Below are 20,670 nucleotides of genomic sequence, written 5' to 3' on the forward strand. Positions count from 1 at the left end.
CGCGCCGGAGCTCTCGGAGTCTCTTCCTCCGGGAAGCTGCCTCTTAAGTTCGGTGGGACACTGTCCCTTTAAATCTCCCCAAGTCGTCGGCCGCGCCGGCACCTGCGCGTTCCTCGGCGGGGCGGGCACCTCCAGTCCCAGCCTCCCAGAGCCCCTCCGCGGGGAGGCTAAAGGTCCTCCCACACAGGACTTCTGCGCAGGCGTAAATCAACCTCGGGAGCACTTTATCGTGCACCGAGCCCAGTCCCTTTTTCATGCTCGAAGACTCCGCCCCCCGCGGCCAATCAGTAGGCCTCGCCCTTTACCATGGCGAATGGCAGGGAGCGTGGGGGGCGTGGCTGAGGGTCCGGGGGCGCGGCCTGGCGCTGAGGGAAGCGGCGGGGACAGCCGGGGGCTCTGTTGAACAGCGAAGCCGGACGGGGCTCGCCGGCGGGCGGCGCGCGGAGGCGGTCTGGGCCCGGCGGTCTCCGAGATGTCACGATGGCTGTGGCCATGGTCGAACTGTGTCAAAGAGCGGGTGTGCCGCTACTTGCTGCACCACTACTTGGGGCACTTCTTCCAGGAGCACCTCAGCCTGGACCAGCTCAGCCTCGATTTGTACAAGGGCAGCGTTGCCCTGCGGGATATCCACCTGGAGATCTGGGTGAGGAACCAGGCCTGGGACCGGGGCGGGGGGGGGGGGGGCCGCGTAGCGCGCAGAGGCCTGAGGACCCCGGCCAAGGGGTCGGGCTGGGGAGACCAGGCGGAGGGTGTGGAGAGGCCGTGGGAGTCAGGCCCTTCCCAGGCGACTGATTGGCTTCAGAGCCAGAGCTGGGTGGGAAGGGGGTCCTTGCCTCCACTTCACGGCAGGAGAAACTGAGGCTGGGGAGGGGGCTGTCACTTGTGTGGAGAATGCCAGAACGAGCACATCGAGTTTGGGGCCTGAGTTGAGAAGTGTGGTCCTCAGGGGCTAAGGAGAAGGTGAAGAGGAAGAGGAGGAATTTGGGGGCCCTGATAGGACCAGGCCAGGGCAGGGACACAGTTGGGGCCTTGCAGCTAGCCAGGCGGGCAAGGCTGGTAGGGGGTCCGGAGGCCTGCTGAGAGCACCTGTGGGAAAGGTGCCCTGACCTCCTGACCCTCCGATCCTGGGCCAAGTGGGTGGGGTTCACCTCCGGACGTGGATGTCAACAACCCGCGTCAGCAGCGCCCGCCCGTGTTGATCAACACCTCGTGTGACTGCTGCAGCTGCCTACTTCCTGCTTTTGGGAGAGTGGGATGGACCCGGTGGTGTTTGGGGAGGGGCTTGGGAATCCTGTCTCTACCTGCTTGGAGGACTGTGAGGAAAGTTGGAGAGGTTTAGCTTCAGGCAGGGAGGAGGCCAAGCGAGATGCTGAGGAAGCTGGGAGGAATAAGGTCTGGATCAGAAGAAGCCTGAGGCTGGGGGCAGTGAGGGGCAGTGAGGGCAGTGAGGGGCAGTGGCTCACAACTCAGCCAAACTGGGAAGTTGCAAAGGAGTCACCGGTTAGAGGCCCCAGCCCCGAGCTGGCACTGGGTCAGCCCCCCACTCCAGAGCAGCAGGGGTGGGCATGGGGTCAGGGGCTTCTCAGTTTTCTGGCTGGGCAGACAGAGTGCTTGGCCTAAATGCAGTCTGGGGCGGGAAGAGCTAAGCTTTAGGGGTAGGCCAGGACTTCCTGAGGACTACCCCAAACATAGGGGTACAGGGGGAGACATCCAAGCCCAGAGGTGGGGACACTTGCTGAGAGCCTCTTGTCTAGGAATCCTAGTAGAGGCCTTTTCTGATCTCTGACTTTGAGGCTGGCCTGAAAGAAATGGCCAAGACCTCTAGGCTGCCTCTTTCTACTTCCAGTCCCAGGAAACACTCCCTGCCCTACCCTGCCCTGCCCTGCCCTCTTGGTGGGGATTGAAATGGCTCCTAGCTAGGCTGCGTTCCTTCGGGCTGGCCTCCAGGGAGGAGTTATCCCTGGTGGAAAGCAGGTACTTTCCCCATAGCCAGCCCCTCCCCCAGCTGCTCACCCTGCAGGTCTTGTCTTGAAGACCCCAGAAGAAGCCGAGTGCCTGGGGATCCTGGGATGGGGTAAGAAGAGAGGTCTGTCTCACAGTTACACTGAACCATTAAACTGGTTTCTTCTGTCTAGGCCTCAGTTCCCATCTAGCGACCTCTGGGTAAGGAGTTTCAACTTGCTCTCTGCAAGCCTTCTGGTTCTGCCATGTGTCTGTTTATTCTTGGTTCTAACAAGAATTTACTGGGAACTATTCTGGGTGATACCACACAGCACCTGGGATCACACAGAGCAGGCAGGTGGGCTCCTGCCTTCAAGGAGCTTCCTGGATGGTGCTGGTGCTCTTTCCCCATTTGTAACCTGCGGCTCTCAGCCTTGTACCTCAGAGAGGCACAGCTATATCAAGTGTTTGGAGTTGGTGGGAGGGGGTCCCCCCTCTCAGCTGAGCCCTCTGCCAGCCTCTCCTGTACACTCCCCTTGAACTCCATATTTGCCCAGAGAGGACATGGGTGCTGCCACACCCTGCTGGGCCTTGCCACGTGCTGTTCCCATGCCTGGGTCATGCCACTTCCATCCTCTCCGCTTGGCTCCTTCTTTTTCATCCTTCAGCTCCCCCCTTCTCTGGCATTAAGGATGGAACACGTTTGGGTAGACCAAGAGTAGGAATCAATTAGAGCAATGGTAGCACTCAGGTAGCATGGGGAGGGGCAGGGAGAACGAGGGAGTTCTCCAAGGTCAGAGCAGACCAAAAAGTGCGGCCGCCAAGGAGACAGCCACATTTGGAGTTTCCCTAAGCCGGATCTGTCCCTTCCCTGCTCCCAGTCTGTGAACGAAGTGCTGGAGTCCATAGAATCACCCTTAGAGCTGGTGGAAGGCTTCGTGGGCTCTATCGAGGTGGCCGTGCCCTGGGCTGCGCTGCTCACCGACCACTGCACCGTGCACGTGTCAGGCCTCCAGCTCACCCTGCAACCTCGCCAAGGCCCAGGTGAGGGCAGGGCAAGGCTGGGGTTGGGGGTTGGGGAGCAAGTGGTAGGAGTAGGACTGGGGACTCAGTTGCTGACTAGACCTGCCTCTCCTGAGACCCTCTTCCTACTCGCAGGGCCAGGGGCTGCCGACTCGCAGACCTGGGCCTCATGCATGACCACCAGCCTACAGCTGGCTCAGGAGTGCCTTCGGGACGGGCTGCCTGAGCCCTCTGAGCCACCACAGCCCCTGGAGGGACTGGAAATGTTTGCTCAGACCATTGAGACAGGTAAGTGGGCCTCTAGTGGCTACCCTGCTCTCTATACCTCCGTTGCCCACAAGACGGGCCCCAGACAACAGGATGGCCACACTGCTGCCCCAATGGGGAAACTCTGCCTGCCCCCTGCTGTTCCACCTGGCCTGAGACCCCTTTTACCACTTAGTGCTGCGAAGGATCAAGGTGACCTTCCTGGACACTGTCGTGAGGGTAGAGCACTCGTCGGGTGATGGGGAGCATGGCGTGGCAGTAGAAATCCATGTACAGAGGTAGGAGCATGCCAGGCGGGGTGGGCTAGTATGAAGAGGAAGGGGAATGAGGGACTGCTGAATGGTGTTGGCCTTGCCCCTGCCCCTTACCCCTGCTCAGGCTCCTGGGAAGTAACAGGGCAAATCTTGGGTGGGCCTGGGTGATAGTGGCTATGGTGGTAGAGAGACCATATTGTGGAAATGGAGTCCAGGGGCCGAATTGTTGCGGCCCCAAGGATCAGGTTACACACTGAGGGTCTGAAGAGCAAGGGCTGGCCATGGGGGTCCAGGATGGCCTGGCTATGGTGGGGCAGCTCTGCTGGCCAGACCCTCTGACCCCAGACCCCTAGAACACAATGCTGCATAGGGAGAGGGGCTCCAGCCTGGGGTGGCTGGGGTAAGGGCTGATCCTACACTCCCCAGACTGGAGTACTGTGATGAGGCAGTGCGGGACCCAAGCCAGGCACCTCCAGTGGACGTGCACCAGCCTCCTGCCTTTCTGCACAAGCTGCTGCAGCTGGCAGGAGTCCGCCTGCACTTTGAGGAGCTCCCCCCACAGGTGGGCTGACTCTGATCCCTAGTTTCTTTCTCCTAATCCCTGTCTTCTCTCCTGTCTGCCCCACTGCACCCCATCCCTTCTGACCATCTGTGACCTCATCTTCTCAACCCTTTCCCTCCTGTATCCTCTTGCCTTCAGGAAGAGCCCCCGAAGCCCCCCTTGCAGATCGGCAGCTGCTCAGGGTATATGGAGTTGACAGTGAAATTGAAGCAGAATGAAGCCTTCCCAGGCCCAAAGGTGGGTCCCCAGCTCCTGTGGAGGAGGCAGTATGCCCCGTTTCAGAAAGTCCTCAGCAGTGGTGATCCCCACTACAAAGCAGGGTCATTGTGTGGAGGAGATTACTGACTTCTTGGCAATAGAGAACCAAGCTCAGTGGACAAGTTTTGGCCAGGGTCACACAACTAGTTAGTGACAGAGCTTAGCCTGGGAACTGGCATCCCGAGGAGGTGAGGGCAGGTGGGTGGTGGCTCTCAGAAGGCCGCATTGTTGCCCCCTGGTCCCTTTTATCTCCAGCTGGAGGTGGCTGGACAGCTGGGCTCCCTGCATCTGCTCCTGACCCCTCAGCAGCTCCAGCAGCTTCAAGAACTGCTCAGTGCCATGAGCCTTGCAGGTGAGGCCTCTGGATGCTGCAGGGGATGGGATGGCTAGGGAGGGGCCACCCAAGCTGGTCTGACACAAAGAAGTGTCCTCCTCCATAGACCCAGAGGGCCTGGTTGGCAAGCTGAACAAGAGCCGCCCACTAGGTGCTGAAGACCTGTGGCTGATTGAGCAGGACCTGAACCAGCAGCTGCAGGCAGGGGCTGTGGCTGAGCCCCTCAGCTCAGAACCCCTTACCAATCCTCTTGTCAACCCGGACAACACTGGTGGGTGTGGGGCCAGACCTGGCAGTTGACTGGGCAGCTAGCCTGGGTGCAGGAGTCATGGGGGCCAAGTACAGCTTTCCCTGACCTCCCTTGCCCTGGCCCACAGACCTCTTCTTCTCCATGGTGGGTCTCACGAGCAGTGTGGCCTCAGCCCTCTCTGAGCTCTCGCTCTCGGATGTAGACCTAGGATCCTCTGTGCACAGCGACATGGCCCCCCGCCGGCTGTCTGCTCATGCCCACCCAACTGGTGAGTGCTCCCAGGGCAAGAAGAGCTGGAAGAGGCCTCAGTGCCCACGTGATGGCATGCACATGCAGGAGGCCTCCATCGATGCTTTGAGGATCACTGTGGTGACTTGGTTCCCTTGGGACGCTTGGGGAACCTGATGGGTAGAGGCTGGGTTTCAAAGTCAGTGATCCTGGGCCGTGCACTTAAATTCTTAGAGACTCAGTTTCTCCTTCCATAAAAAGGGCATAAGATCTGACCTTGCTAGGCTATATGTTTTTGGCCGATGTTTATCGCGAGATTATGTATGTCAAGTGCTGGCCTGAGTGCTTTATCACCCCTAATTCTTCCAGCTCCCTGAGAGAGTGGAATTGAGCCTAGGCTCAGTATCTGGCATAACGAGGCTCTGCATCACCCCTGACCAGCCACGCCCCATGCCAGAGTCACATAGTCCATCTGGGCCAGGGCTTCTCCCAGCCCCCAGCCCAATATCTGGGGTACTCATGAGCTCTGGGAAGTCCCTGGTGAAACCTCTGTCCTCTCAGGCAAGATGGCCCCCACGCCCCTCCCGGACACCCTGCGCCCTGACTCGCTGGTGAAGATGACCTTGGGGGGCATGACCCTGACTTTGCTTCAGACGACTGCCCCATCTTCTGGACCACCTGACCTCACCACCCACTTTTTTTCGGAGTTTGATGCCACCAAGGATGGGCCCTTCGGCTCCCGTGACTTCCACCATCTCCGACCACGCTTCCAGAGGGCCTGTCCCTGTAGCCATGTCCGGTACAAGCCCAAGGCAGGGGCCCAAGGAGAGACTCCCTCAGCCCCACAAGCCCAACCTCTGATGCCCAGCTTCTTCCTTGCAGACTAACGGGCACAGCTGTGCAGCTATCCTGGGAGCTGCGGACAGGCCGGGGCCGGAGGACTACCAGCACACAAGTGCACTTTGGTCAGCTCGAGGTGCTGGAGTGCCTGTGGCCCAGGGGTACCTCAGAGCCTGAGTACACAGAGGTGAGGGCTGAGGGCGAGTGTGTATGTGGCAAGGCCTGCAGGTACAAGTGGGTGTGGAGGCTCAACCTGACTTTTGCCTCCTGTATCCCATCCCAGATCCTGAGCTTCCCCAGCAGCCTAGGTTCCCAGGCCTCAGCTCGGCCCTGTGCCCACCTGTGTCATACACAGACTCTACGCAGGATGTCCAGGGTAATCCACCCCCTCCTATGCCTGACCTTTGGCTGTTTCCCGTGGTACATTCACCCCTCCCCACGTCTTGGCCTCTGCTGGTACCTCCCTGTTCCTACCTCCTTCCCCCTTTGCCTATGCTCCAGGTAGAGCATACCTCCCAGTCTGGGCCCTACATAAGGCATCCTCTTGGCCTGGTGGTCTCTTCCCTGGCTCATCTTGGCAAATCCTTGCCAGTTTCCAAATATTAGGTGGCTTTTATTAAATAAACATGGTCATCTTTCTCAGACAATGTGGTGAAGATTTCCCAATCCCCTGTTCAAATTTCCCTTCCCATCACCACAGAGGACTATGTGTTCTGTTTTTGCTCAAAGGGGGGGGGTCCCTTCCCATCCTACCCTCTCTGACCCCCCCACCACAGCCCTCACTGACCTGAACACCTTCGCCCCCAGAGCCGAGCCCGGCGCCCAGCTGCCTGCCATTGCCACTCAGAACTGGCCCTAGACCTAGCTGATTTCCAGGCAGACGTGGAGCTGGGGGCCCTGGACCGGCTTGCTGCCCTGCTGCGTCTGGCTACCATATCCCCTCCTGAGCCACCTGCCGGCCTCCTGGTAAGATACCCAGCTGGGACAGCGATCTGGCATGGCCCCTCTGGCTCACAGCCACGGTGGTGAGGCCCCTGGCAGCGGCTCTGATGACCACCATCCTCTCACAGACAGAAGCCGCACCAGCTGCTGAGCAGCAGACAGTGGTGCGGCTGTCAGCACCCCGGGCCACACTGCAGCTGCGCTTCCCCATTGCTGATCTGCGGCCGGAGCGGGACCCCTGGGCAGGCCGGGCTGTGCGGACCGAGCAGCTACGGTTGGAGCTGAGTGAGCCCCAGTTCCGGTCAGAGTTGAACAGTGGTCCTGGTCCCCCGATCCCCACCCGCCTGGAACTTTCCTGCTCCGACCTACATGGTGAGAGCTCCCCAGGGAACAATACCCAGGACAGGGCCCCAGGCCTCTGGGAGAGGTGGGCTCAGGGTTACAGAAGGGACTGAGTCGCAGTTAGGACAGACTCTGGCCCAACCCTCACCAGCTCTGTGAGGAGCCAGCATTGCCTGTCTCCAGGCTTGTCTGAGAATGATCAGAGTGGACCCTTTATCGCTGGACTGCTACAGATTGTGAGTGTGAGCGAGGGCACAGGCCTGTAAGCGATAAGGACAGTCACCACAAGGGAGGTTCCAGGCCCCTACTAACCCCATCTGACACTGGGGAAGAAATGGGGAAAAGCAGCAGTGACAACACCCCATTCCTCCTTATCCTCCCAGGTACCTATGAAGATGGAGAGAAGCCACCCATCCCCTGCCTGCGGGTCTCCAAAGCCCTGGATCCCAAGAGCCCTGGGCGCAAATACTTCCTGCCCCAGTAAGTGGGGGGCTCTAGAAGGGACAGACAGGAGAGGAGCACTTTGCTACTGAGAGTGGCACTGAGGTGGGATCAGGGGCTAAGGGGGCCTTGCAGGCCAGTGACAGGCCTGTGCCCTGGCAGGGTAGTGGTGACCCTGAACCCCCAGCTCAGCAGCGCACAGTGGGAAGTGGCCCCTGAGAAGGGAGAGGAGCTGGAGCTGTCGGCTGAGAGTCCATGTGAGCTGCGGGAACCTGAGCCCTCACCCTTCTCCTCCAAGAGGACAATGTACGAGACGGAGGAGGTGAGGCCCTGAACCAGGGGAGCCACTTGGTAGCTGTGGGACAGGAGGACAGGACCACCTGGGGCACCAGCAAGAGTTTCATCTCTTCCATCATCTTAGACCAATGGAGAATCAAAAGCACCCCAGCTCGTGGGGCTTGGGGGGTGAGGACACTGGTGAGGGTCAGCCCCAGGAGGCACAGGTCCCTGGTTGGGAAGATCAGAACCCCATCTATTGGCTGTGTACATTTGAACATCACCTTCTCTGAAGGTGAAGAGGTTTGAGTGAGAGACAGTTAAGGACCTGGCCTCTGGGGCAAATGGTCTGGGTTTGAATCCAGGCTCTTCTATTCAGTGGTTTCATCCTCTTAGAAGTGGTCTAATCTCAGAGAATTAGACACAAATGAGTTTCCTTGTCTTGAAAGTGGATACAATGACCTGCATCATAGGCTTATCATGAGGATAAAGGAGTTTAAAATATGTGAGACTCTCATAGCAGGTTTGGCACGTGATCAGCGCTTCACATGAGCTGGCCGTCACATATCCCAGCAGAGAGAGGTTCCTGTGAATGAATAAATGATAGGAAGTCAGGATGTAGACCAGGGTCTGATTCCTGAGCCAGCAGCAGACCCTGACGTCTCTCAGATGCCTTTCCCTGCTCCCCTGTCTAGATGGTGATTCCTGGAGACCCTGAGGAGATGAGGACCTTCCAGAGCCGGGCTCTGGCCCTGTCCCGCTGCAGCCTGGAAGTGGTCCTGCCCAGCACCCACATCTTCCTGCCCAGCAAGGAGGTCTATGAGAGCCTCTATAACAGGTGATGCCTCGGGCGGGTAGGGGGAAGGCAGGCCTCCTCACTGCTGCTGTCCATCTGCCTGTGCTGGGCCAGGCCACCCTCACTGCTGCCGTCTATCTGTCCCAGGATCAACAACGACCTGCTCATGTGGGAGCCTGCGGATCTGCTTCCCGCCCCTGACCCCGCTGCTCACCCCCCTGCCTTCCCAGGCCCCTCAGGCTTCTGGCACGACAACTTCAAGATGTGCAAGTCAGCCTTCAAGCTGGGTAGGAAGGCTGCCCCAGCAGGGGTCCCAAGCACCACCACCCCCCAGAGCTGGGCAGGGCTGGGGCAGCAGGGAGCAGGGTTGGGCAGCCCCCCCTGGTGCTGGGCAGGGCTGGGGCAGCCCTCTCAGGTCTCCTTCCCACTTCCACTCCTTCCATCTCACCCCAGACTCAGACTCGGATGAGGAGGATGCCCACTTCTTCTCAGTAGGGACGTCAGGCGCTCCCCAGCCCCCTGCCCCTGAGTCCCCAAGTCCTCGCTCCCAGAGTACCGTCTCTACATTGGTAACAGTGCTGAAGGGTCGGATCACAGCCTTCTGTGAGACCAAGGTGAGGGCAGCCTGGGGAGGTGAGCCCCACTGACTGCAGTGCCCCCCACCCACCACTGCAGGAGAGCAAGACCAGTATGAACAGCTCCAATTTGGGAAACTGGGAAGAAAAGAAGCCCCAGTGTGACTGAGAGTGGTCTGTTTGGCCAGCAGCACCCACCCACCACCCACGGACCCACACATGCCACTCCAACGATCCATCTCACCCCATTAGTACCTGTTGTGTGTAAGGCGCAATGCTAGGGATCCAGATGGGCACTGTCTCGTGCTGGATGGCAGATAAAGCAGGGATGACTTCCCTTCTGGCAAAAGAGACAAGTGATGGGGCGCCTGGGTGGCTCAGCCAGTTAAGGGTCTGTCTGACTCTTGATTTCAGCTCCGGTCATCTCAGGGTCATGAGATCAAGCCCCACATCAGCCTCCACACTGCATATGGAGCCTGCTTAAGATTCTCTCTCTCCCCCACAAAAAAGATTCTCTATCTCTCCTTCTGTCCCTCATCCTCTCCCTCTCTAAGAAAAAAAAGAGAGAGAGACAAGTGCTGTCCTAGGCCTTCAGTGGAGTCCTGATAGAGCTAGAGCTGGTCCTAGTCGGGCCAGGGCTCCAGGAGACAGCCCCTCTGAGGGAGTGGGGGCTGCTGTGTGCTCTGGTGAGGCCACGCCACATCCTCTTTCCACAGGATGAGCTTGGGAGGCGGCTAGAGACTTCACACGGGGAACTAGTGTTGGATGTGGAGCAAGGCACCATCTTCAGCGTCTCCCAGTACCGAGGCCAGCCGGGACTTGGCTACTTCTGCCTAGAAGCAGAGAAGGCAAAGCTCTACCACCGAGGTGTGAGGGGAGGGGGCTTGAAGGAGGGATATGGGCCCTGGGTGGAGGGGACAATAAGCCAGCTCAGCAGGGGGCTCACCAGCTGCCTCCCCAGCGGCTGTGGATGACTACCTGCTGCCCAGTCACCTGGAGCTGCCCAGCTTTGCTCCTCCGGCCCAGCTGGCCCCAACCATCTACCCATCAGAGGAAGGGGTGACTGAACGGGGAGCCTCAGGCCACAAGGGCCAGGGCCGGGGTCCCCACATGCTATCCACTGCTGTGCGCATCCATCTGGACCCCCACAAGAATGTCAAGGTACAGCAGTGTCTGCTTCTGATCTACCCGCTTGGCTGGGGCAACTGCCTCCCTGGTGCCTGGTAGGCTGGGCCCCACTATGCTGACTATGCCCCACCTCCAGGAGTTCCTCGTGACACTGAGGCTCCACAGAGCCACCCTGCGCCACTTCATGGCTCTGCCAGAACAGAGTTGGCACTCCCAGGTGAGCATAAGTGGTGTGGGCAGGCAGGTCTCTGAGCTGGGGGGAGGCCAGTGTGAGGGACCTGGGCTGGGCCAGAGCTGACTTCCAAGTGAAGCCCCTGAGAAAGGGGTGCGTAGCAGGTGGGGGGGGCATGCTGTGGTGGGGGCAGGGGTTAGAGGAAAGAGGAGGCCCCTGATCCTCACTGCCCCTCCTGTCGTGGCCCCCAAAGCTGTTGGAGTTCTTAGATGTGCTCGATGACCCAGTGCTGGGCTACCTGCCCCCAACCGTCATTACCGTCCTACACACTCACCTGTTCTCCTGCGCCGTGGACTACAGGTACCCAGGCTAGGTGGGCTAAGAGAGAGGGGCAGGCTCTCATGTGTAAGGAGCCTGCCCTGGTGCATGTGTACCCCTCAGGCCCCTCTACCTCCCTGTGCGTGTCCTTGTCACCGCTGAGACCTTCACCCTCTCCAGCAACATCATCATGGACACCTCCACCTTCCTACTCAGGTATGTACCCCCCTCACCCGGCACAATTTCCATTCCCCCTCAAGCTGAGCTGCAGCTGCTACTCCCCCAGGGTCCCACCTACATGCTGTGTGTCCTCAGGCTGGTCTCTGAGCCCTCTGTACACTTGGGTGATGATCCCTCTCTCAGGAATGGGAATTGCTTTCACCTTCCTGGATGACAGTTGTGCCTGTGCATCAGAGCCTTCAAAGCGCTGGTGCTCTCTAACCTGATGTCTCACGGAGGTACTTGTTCTAAGGGTACAAGGAAAACAGGTGGAATGCGATGACTTTGTAGTATAATTTAAAATTTATAAACAGTCTAAATGCCCCCAAATGACAACTTGAGTCAGTAAACATGGCTTACCCAATGATTAAAGTCAAGTCAAAGAGTGACATTGAAAAATATGGGAAATGCAGTAATGCAACACATCCTGAAGAATCTAAGATACAAAGTTCTATGGGGCGTTGTTTTCTTAAAGATTTATAAGGGTTTATTTGTATATATGTCTGTGGCTTCACAGAAAAGTTGAAGAAAATATATATGATGCTTTTCTCAGAATTTGAGATTAGGGAATACGATAAGAGATTATTTCTTTTTTATTTTAAAATGTCTTAAAGGAGCTTGTGTTGTGTTGCCATTAGAATAAGGACCTAATTTGAAAGAACAATGAATGCTGTAGCAGGGAAGCAGGACACTTGCCTCCTGGGGCCACTGTGAGGCCTGGATGAGGTAGAGAAGCGGGAAGTACTTGGAGAGCACTACCTGCCTTCTGACCTAAGCGAGCATGCACTGTTTTGGGCCTGCAGCACAGGAGATAGGACCAGTCTCCCCAGTGTACAGACAAGAACACTAAGGCCAGAGAGGACCCAGCGCTAGTTTCCTGTGGGCTCGGGACCCCTTGTGGCTTCCCCTCTGCCTGTCTCTAGGAGCCCCACCCTTCTGGCTCCCATGGAGCTGCAGCCTGCAGTGGCTCCTGGGCCCTTCTCAGCCCTGTTCCCCACCAGGTTCATCCTCGACGACTCAGCCTTATACCTGTCCGACAAGTGTGAGGTGGAGACCCCGGATCTGCAGCGAGGTGGGCAGGGCCTGGACTGGGCTCCCTCCCTCTGAGGGTACACAGCCCCCGGCCACACTCAGAGCAGCCAGGTGTCCTCACCTAGCTGCACCCACACATTTGTGCACGCACACAAGGGCTATACTCAGATAAAGCCCAGATTCTCCCCTCTGGTGGTGGGCCAGGGGCTGGGTGTGAAGAAGCAGTTGGAACTTCTCTTGCTTCCTGCTCAGATTACGTCTGTGTCTTGGATGTTGACCTTCTGGAGCTTGTGATTAAAACCTGGAAGGGGAGCACCGAGGGCAAATTGGTGAGTGTTGCCCAGAATCCCCTGGAGCCAGAGCAGAGCCAAGGGCCGAGGGAGCCTTTCCCCTTGCACTCTCCTCCCTTCTGCTCCCTGGGCCTGGGCTTAGGTTACAGTCACTACCTGCCCTTTGTGCTGGGCTCTGGTTAGTGGCCCTCCTGGAAAGGGCCCGGCCTACCCTGGGTGTCCCATAATATGAACCCCACCACTAGAGGGCGAAAGCAGGGCCTAGGGAGTCAGATAGCCTTTGCGGGACCTGCTTCCTCCTTTGTAAAATAAAGATAGTAGGCTCCACCTGGCCAGGCTGAGGTGAGCAATAAAGGACTGGGCACTTGAACACTTTCACACGGGGAGTGCACTCCTGCTTCCTTGAGTGACTCTGGACGAAGTCCCTTTCACCCTCTGGACTCAGTTTGCTCCATAATTCAGTGGGTTTGTTGGGCAGCAGGCTGAGCAGCCTGGGGAAGACCTGGCCAGGTCCTACGTATGTGTGGCGTGGATAGAGCCTGAGCTGATGGCGCCCCACCCCTGCCACCCAGAGCCAGCCGCTGTTCGAGCTGCGTTGCTCCAACAACGTGGTACACGTGCACAGCTGTGCAGACTCCTGCGCCCTGCTGGTCAACCTGCTCCAGTACATAATGAGTGAGGGCGACCTACACCCCCCTCCCCGGCCCCCCAGCCCCACAGAGATCGCCGGCCAGAAAGTACAGGTGAGGCCTGGCCCTACAGGCTGCTAGAACTCTGCCAGGCCCACTCCTCTGCCTCAGCCCCCAGGGGCCTGGCTTTGGGGGAGAGGCACCCCTTCCTCCTGTGACTCACTCATCACTCCTCCTCTGCTTGGCCCAGCTCTCTGAGAGCCCTGCCTCCCTGCCCTCCTGCCCTCCAGTGGAGACAGCCCTCATCAACCAGCGGGACCTGGCCGATGCCCTCTTGGACACTGAGCGCAGCTTGCGGGAGCTGACCCAGCCTTCAGGTAGGGTGGGGCGTGCTTTGGGGCCAGGGGACACAATCAGGCACCCAAATCAGACATCCCCCCAAAACTGACATCTCTCTCCACAGGTGACCCTCTCACTCAGGCCTCGCCCGTGTCAGTCTATCTATTCCCAGGGGAACGGACTGGGGCCCAGCCCCACTTGGCCCCTGCTGTGACCCCTGCTGGCAGCTTGGGGTCCTGCTCAGAGGCCAAGAAGGTGAAAAGGAAGAGGGAGATGGAGACACTCTGGACAGTGACGAGTTCTGCATCCTTGATGCTCCTGGCCTGGGCATCCCGGTGTGTGGGGGGCAGGCTGGGCAGGGCCACAGAGTGGTGGGAGAGGGTGGCTCCTTTCTATGCCCCTTCTAGAGCTCCTGCTGTTAGAGGAGCAGGTGCACCTGGGTCTGTGGCAGAGTTTGGGGGTGGGGTGGGTCTCTCTGACTCTGGGCTTTGAAGGAGCAAGTTGATTTTCAGAGGAAGAGAGAAAGAATGGCATCCAGGACAAAGGGAAGGACATCAAGGGGAAGGAGAGGGAGGAGCAGGGTGGTTAGCAGGAGCGGGAGAAGAATTATTTGACTGCAGGGGTGATGACCTGCTGGCCTCCAGGAGCCAATGAAATGTCACATGCAAGCAAGACCCAGGGAGATAGGGCTGGCGAGAGCAAGGGGCACTTTGGTCCCCCCTGGACAGAGCACTGTGATATAAGTTCGGGGGAGGGAGCGGGCAGGAGACTCATCTTTTGTAAGAAACAGGAAGGGAAGTGTGAGGATGGGGAAGAAATTGGGCCTAGACTGGGAAAAGTATCTATGCACATGTGTTCACTTGGCCTCCTGCCTACAGCCCCGAGATGGGGAGCCCGTGGTGACACAGCTGCATCCAGGCCCCATCATCGTGCAGGATGGGTACTTCTCACGGCCCCTGGGCAGCACAGACCTGCTACGGGCGCCTGCCCACTTCCCCGTGCCTAGCAGCCGTGTGGTGCTACGTGAGGTCTCCCTTGTCTGGCACCTCTATGGGGGCCGAGACTTTGGGCCCCACCCTGGCCACAGGTGAGTAGGACGGGTGCAGGTGGCAGCTATGGCAAGGGGGCCCACCCACCTGGGATATGGGACGCAGCCCAAGGTCCAGCTCTGACTTCAGCCACTGATAACCTTGAGCAGGATCCTTGCCTCAGTGGCCTCCGTTCTTTCTCTTCCCCACCCACCTCCCACAGCTGAGGCTGGAGAGGGTTTCCTGCCTCAGGTAGAAGGGTCTACTCTGAGGTGAAGGGGGTTCCCCCGAGTCACCTTGTCCCCTGTCCCTCTTTCCAGGGCAAGAGGCAGCTTCATGGGCCCTAAGGGCTCTCCTTCTCGCTGCTCTGGCCCCAACCGGCCCCAGAACTCTTGGCGTACACAGGGGGGCAGTGGGAGGCAACACCAAGTCCTCATGGAGATCCAGCTCAGCAAGGTGAGCTGGGGGCTCAGCGTGCAGAAAGCCACCTGGGTGGGGGACAGGGCAGGCTATCCCATCCCTGGCACCCAGCCAGCACTTCACCGTGACAACTTACCTCACGGTCCCTAGTCATGCACCAAGTTACAAGTAGTGTTTGCAGAGTGGCTGCTGTGCTGCGCACTAGGTGCTGTTGTAGATGTTAGACATAGCATTGAGCAAAGCGGACAGAAGCCCTGCCTTCCTGTCACTCGTGCGGTAGTGAAGGGAGCCACAGATCTATGCTGTGTGGAATGCAATAAATGCTTGGGGAAGGGGAGCTGGGGAGGATCAGGAAAGTCTTGAAAAGATGTCGTTGGTACAAAGATCTGAGGAAGGGGGCAGGAGGAGGGCAGTCGAGGCCCCTGGGAACTAGGCCGCATACAGCCCTGCAGACCACGGGACGGTTTTGGATTTTCCTGGAGTGAGATGCAGTCAGCAGGCTGGTAGCTGCAGAGCCAGTGACAGCAGTCAGATTCTGGAGAATGCGGATAGGGAAGAACCACAGGTTGGGTGGGCTACCGGGTCGACCTGAGATGGTGCAGGCAGAGGTGCTGCTGCAGGCAGAGGTGCTGCTGACTGGGAGTGAGTCCATGTGGGTCCTCTCCTCAAGCACACAGGGCTGTTGTGCCAAGAAAACTGGGGCTCTCTGCAGCCCACTGGGCAGGGGAGCCAGCACTGGGTGTGGGAGAGAGGGGAGGCCAGGGCAAAGTTCTGAAGATGAGAAAGGCCTTGGCCTGTTTAAGGAGCAGAAGACAGGCCAGTGGGGCTGGCAGGTCAGAAGCAAGGTGGAGGATGGGCTTTGGAGGGAGAGGCTGGGCCTCACCAGGCCAGGGGGAGGTGTTTGCAAGGTGCAAGGTGGGTGGGCATGTGCTTTATGAAGATCCCTCTGGGTGTGTGGAAAAGGGCCTGAGGGACCCAAGCAGGGAGGCCATGCAGGGGAAGAGGGGACAGCAGCCCTCAGACCAGGTGGCAGCAGTGGAGATGACACAAGTGTAGAGGGATTGGAGAAATGTGCCGAGGAACCAAGCCAGATGGCCTTGGTGATGGAGAGGCTGGAGGGCGGTGTTGGTGCTTGGTGACAGGCAGATGGTGCCTCTTAAGTGACAGGAAGGGAATGGGAGCAAGTAGATGCAGGGAGGTCAAGAGTTCAGTATGCCAAGTAGAGTTTGAAATGCATATGGGACAACCATGGGGAGGCAACCAGGTGGGGGGCTGAGGTGTGGCTGGGAGAGACAGGGCCCTGCCTATCTGGCTTAGGCCTCCATCCAACCCGCAGGTGAGCTTCCAGCATGAGGTGTACCCAGTGGAGCCAGCCACAGGCCCTGCAGCCCCGGGCCAGGAATTGGAGGAGCGGCCGCTGTCCCGTCAGGTGTTCATCGTGCAAGAGCTTGAGGTCCGAGACCGGCTCGCCTCCTCCCAAATCAACAAGTTCCTGTACCTACACACGAGCGAGCGGATGCCACGTCGCGCGCACTCCAACATGGTACCGGCTGCCCCCACTGCCCACCTGGGCAGGGCCATGTGTGCACATAGCAGGTGGTTTGGGGATGCTGGGAGAATGCTGGGGCTCAGGCAGGCCCAGCTGGGGGAACAGTGTATGCAGATGCAACACCAGCTGGGCACAGGGTAGGGCAGGGCTGAGGCCCAGCAGCTACCCAGAGCTTGCCCTCTGCCCCCAGCTCACCATCAAAGCACTGCACGTGGCCCCCACAACCAACCTGGGTGGGCCCGAGTGCTGTCTCCGTGTCTCTCTGATGCCCCTGCGGCTCAACGTGGACCAGGTGAGTAGGCCAGGTGGAAGCAGAGCCTACAGTGAGCCCCACTGCCTCTGGGCCTCTGAACCTGACCTGCACCTTCTCCTGTAGGACGCCCTTTTCTTCCTCAAGGACTTCTTCACCAGCTTGGTGGCTGGCATCAATCCTATGGTCTCGGCAGAGACGTCCGCTGAGGGTGAGGGGCTGAGCTGGGAAGGGAAGGCCCAGGCCTCCCGCCTCCCAGCCATCCCTGGACCCATCCTCCATCTATGTCCCCCCACCCTAGCTCGCCCTGAGACCCGGGTCCAGCCCAGAAGCCTCCAGGAAGGCCAGCTCGAGGACACAGAGATGACTGGCTCCCGGGAAGCCGCAGGCGGTAGACACAGCTCCTCTGCTGAGCAGCAGCCTATCTACTTCAGGTAGGGCTGAAGACTGGGGTCTTTGCCCAGGCTGCAGGGGGCTGGGTCAGTGACCAAAAGACCCCTCCCCCAATTCCCCCTCCAGGGAGTTCCGCTTCACGTCTGAAGTACCTATCTGGTTGGATTACCATGGCAAGCATGTCACCATGGACCAGGTGGTAAGTGGCGCTGTCAAACAGAGTTGCTGCATGTGCCATCCCTCTTGGGGGGCCCCATTCTGCCCAGGTGTGGCTTAGTCTTTTGGAGGCTAGGGCTTGCATCCAGGCAGTAGTGGCTGCTAGTCGGCCTCCAATGGCTCCTGGGTGCCGGGGCTGGGCCAGTCCCTGTCCTGAATTGTGAACCCCAAATACCTACCTTCTCCTTCCCCAGGGCACTTTCGCTGGCCTCCTCATCGGCCTAGCCCAGCTCAACTGCTCCGAGCTGAAGCTGAAGCGGCTTTGTTGCCGACACGGGTGAGCCCTCCATGCCCTCCAGCATTCCTAGCCTCTCTTCAGGGTTCCCTATCTTCCCTTTACTGCATTCCTGACCAGTTGTGTGGCCTTGGCCACACTCCTCTGGTGCCTCAGTTTCCACTCCATAAAGTGGGCACAATCATCCTTCACACTGGGCTGGGGGGCTACTGTGGACAGTGTTGGGGTGCCTCCGGTCCTGGCCCTGTGACCCCTCAATGTGTGGCTCTGCCCCTGTACCCTCCTCTCCTTCCCAGACTCCTGGGTGTGGACAAGGTGCTGGGCTATGCTCTCAACGAGTGGCTGCAGGATATCCGCAAGAACCAGCTGCCTGGCCTGCTGGGGGGCGTGGGCCCCATGCACTCAGTTGTCCAGCTCTGTGAGTGGCTGGCTGGCTCTGGGGGCTCTGGAAATTGCTCTTACTCTTGGGAAGCCTAGAGGCTGCCCTGGAAATAGGGAGAAGGTCCTAAGTCAGGGTAGGTGTGGGCAGCACAGCCTTGGGCTTCTCTGAACTCCCTGTTCCTGCAGTCCAAGGGTTCCGGGACCTGCTTTGGCTGCCAATCGAGCAGTACAGAAAGGATGGGCGCCTCATGCGGGGGCTGCAGCGAGGGGCTGCCTCCTTTGGCTCATCCACGGCTTCAGCTGCCCTGGAACTCAGCAACCGGCTGGTGCAGGCTATCCAGGTGAGTGGGCATCTGGTTCCAGGCCTAGTAGGGCAAGGAGAGTCTGCTCTACAGCACCTGATCTGTTCTCAAAGCTCTACTAAGGATGGACAGTCTGGGTACGCGGTCTCACTTTTATGAGACACAGTCATGGACAGGAGAGGCCCAGTGACTGGCCTGGGGCCCACAGCAACTCCTTGGAGGGTAAGTGCTCTCCAGGCTCTACAGCCCACTGGGTGACTGCTCATGGCCACCTCTTAAAGAGGAGAGAAGGGGGGCTGTGGCTCTGTTTACAGACAAAAAAACTGAGGCACAGACTGGCCCTCACTCATTTAAGCCCCATACTTTGCTAGGCCCAGACAGATCCCCAAGGAGGCCAGGGAGTTGTCCTGTAAGCAGCTGCGGTTCATGAACTCTAGTAGAAGGGCTAGGATGGGCAGGCCCTCGTGGGGCAGGCATGACAGAGGAGGGTGAGCGTGCAGATGCAAGGGGAGCTCACTGCTTTCTGGGATCTGCAAGCCCACCCCCTTGCAGGCTGGAGGCAAGATCTTTAGAGAGGAGGCTAAGGATGAGCAGGCCCCAGAGAGTCCCCCAGAGACACCGCTAGGTGAGGCAGCTGGGTGAGAAGTGAGGGGGCAAAAGGAACAGAGACGCCAGAGTCATGAAGTAGATCAGACTCAGAGGGGGTAGCCAGGGGAACCCGGCACTCTGCCCGGGCTTCCTCTGGAGCTGGCAAGGCCAGACCAGGTACAGGGTGGGGAGACGGCACAGTCTCAAGAACGCTGCACGTGGGGCACCACACAAATGGGACAAGGGTGTACATGTGGTCCACACAAGGAGGGCTTGGGGTCCAGAGGATATTAGGAGAATCCCCTCAGGAGGCATGCACTCCACCTGACCTGGGTGCTGGAAGCCTCCCCAGGACCCCAGGAGTAGCACCATAATACACAGCTGTGGGGGAGGCAGAAGTGTGATGCCCCCCGCCCCCCGCCACCCAGGCTGGCTGTCTGGGGCTGGCTTGGGGGCCATGGGGCTGGGTGTGTGTGCCCAGACTGGCTGTCCTCATTTGGTGTCCTCTGTGTCCCCTCAGGCCACCGCGGAGACAGTGTACGACATCCTGTCCCCAGCAGCGCCCATCCCCCGCTCCCTGCAGGACAAGCGCTCTGTGCGAAGGCTACGAAAGGGCCACCAGCCTGCTGACCTCCGGGAGGGTGTGGTGAAGGCCTACGACACGGTTCGAGAGGTGATGAGGCCCTGCCCTCCTTCCAGTCCCACACCCACCTCCCCACCCAAACCCCTGCACTGACCTCCGACTTCCACAGGGCATCCTGGACACTGCTCAGACCATCTGTGATGTGGCATCTCGGGGCCATGAGCAGAAGGGACTTACAGGCGCCGTGGGGGGTGTGATCCGCCAGCTGCCCCCAACCGTGGTGAAGCCCCTCATTCTGGCCACGGAGGCCACGTCCAGTCTACTTGGGGGGATGCGAAATCAGATTCTTCCTGATGCACACAAGGACCACACTCTCAAGTGGCGTTCGGATGAAGGCCAGGACTGAGCACCAGGCGCCCAGGACCCAAGGCACTGCTGCCCGCCTCGCCCAGCCAGCCCCAGTGGCATCATGGCTCGTGCGCCTCCCCAGAGCTTTGGCCTACAGCCGGGTGGGCCCTCAGGGGAAGGACCTGGAAGGCCCCCGCCTGGCCTACCCTGCCAATCGCTGTGAGAATGAGGCCTCCCCGCCTAGGGCCTCGGCCCCATCTCTGCACTTTTCTTCTGGGGAGAAAGGACACTGCCTCCACTGCTACCTGGGCCCACACTGCCGCCTTGTCCCAGACGGAGGCTTTTGGACCCTCAGACCCCAACCCCACTCAGCCAAGTGTCTCTGTGTCTGGGGGAGGTGGGGGGCAGACACTGTGGTTCAATGTATTTCTAAGCTCCTTGAGCGTGTGGGTCAGTGTCTGCATGGAGTGTAGAATAAACTGTGCCCACCGCCAGCCCCCTTGTCCTGTGTACCTGTGCTGCCCCGGCCTCCACCTTAACCACATGCCACCTCTGTGCCCAGCACCTCTGGTGTTACCGCCAGGGGTCACTGCACCCACCAGCAGGTTCAAGCTGGCCTCCAGCTACCTGCCCACCCTGTACTCCTTCCCCTGGCTGGCCTGTCTCTGCTCTGTGCTCCTGGCCCTAGTCTACTGTGGCAGGAGCTGAGTGAACTGGGGGAGGAGGAGGCCTGGAGCTGACTTCACCCCCACCATGTTTCTTGGCTCTGTCCCTGCAAAGCCCAGGATCCAGCCTTACCTGGGGCCAGATGTGAGGGGACAGCTAAGAGGACACTGGACCAGAGCAGAGGGTTGGGCTGTGGAGTGCCCCAAGAAGGTTCAGACCCTGACCATGTGGTCTGAGGCTGTGCCCTTGTTCTCT

The 20,670-nt window shown here is 59.2% G+C and overlaps 1 protein-coding gene across 1 annotated transcript; it reads left to right on the forward strand.

Moving 5' to 3' along the window:
* The first annotated feature begins 356 nt into the window (after nucleotides 1-356).
* On the forward strand, nucleotides 357-20,243 carry ATG2A (autophagy related 2A). Its single transcript, XM_025445953.3, is given in 42 exon segments — nucleotides 357-643; nucleotides 2,823-2,985; nucleotides 3,100-3,252; nucleotides 3,407-3,509; nucleotides 3,912-4,047; nucleotides 4,186-4,284; nucleotides 4,561-4,657; nucleotides 4,746-4,910; nucleotides 5,017-5,157; nucleotides 5,679-5,916; nucleotides 6,000-6,144; nucleotides 6,241-6,333; nucleotides 6,765-6,923; nucleotides 7,028-7,271; nucleotides 7,625-7,721; nucleotides 7,845-8,004; nucleotides 8,654-8,796; nucleotides 8,902-9,041; nucleotides 9,208-9,368; nucleotides 10,046-10,196; nucleotides 10,291-10,490; nucleotides 10,594-10,674; nucleotides 10,883-10,989; nucleotides 11,071-11,163; nucleotides 12,168-12,238; nucleotides 12,451-12,527; nucleotides 13,061-13,231; nucleotides 13,368-13,494; nucleotides 13,581-13,709; nucleotides 13,712-13,791; nucleotides 14,335-14,543; nucleotides 14,805-14,940; nucleotides 16,241-16,447; nucleotides 16,644-16,745; nucleotides 16,830-16,914; nucleotides 17,005-17,137; nucleotides 17,223-17,295; nucleotides 17,507-17,589; nucleotides 17,844-17,965; nucleotides 18,115-18,269; nucleotides 19,339-19,491; nucleotides 19,571-20,243. Coding segments are annotated over 42 exon segments (5,790 nt in total). The 5' UTR covers nucleotides 357-472; the 3' UTR covers nucleotides 19,808-20,243.
* The last annotated feature ends 427 nt before the right edge of the window (nucleotides 20,244-20,670 follow it).

This window comes from Canis lupus, chromosome 18 (genome assembly GCF_003254725.2).
Source record: "Canis lupus dingo isolate Sandy chromosome 18, ASM325472v2, whole genome shotgun sequence".
NCBI classification, from domain to species: domain Eukaryota; kingdom Metazoa; phylum Chordata; class Mammalia; order Carnivora; family Canidae; genus Canis; species Canis lupus.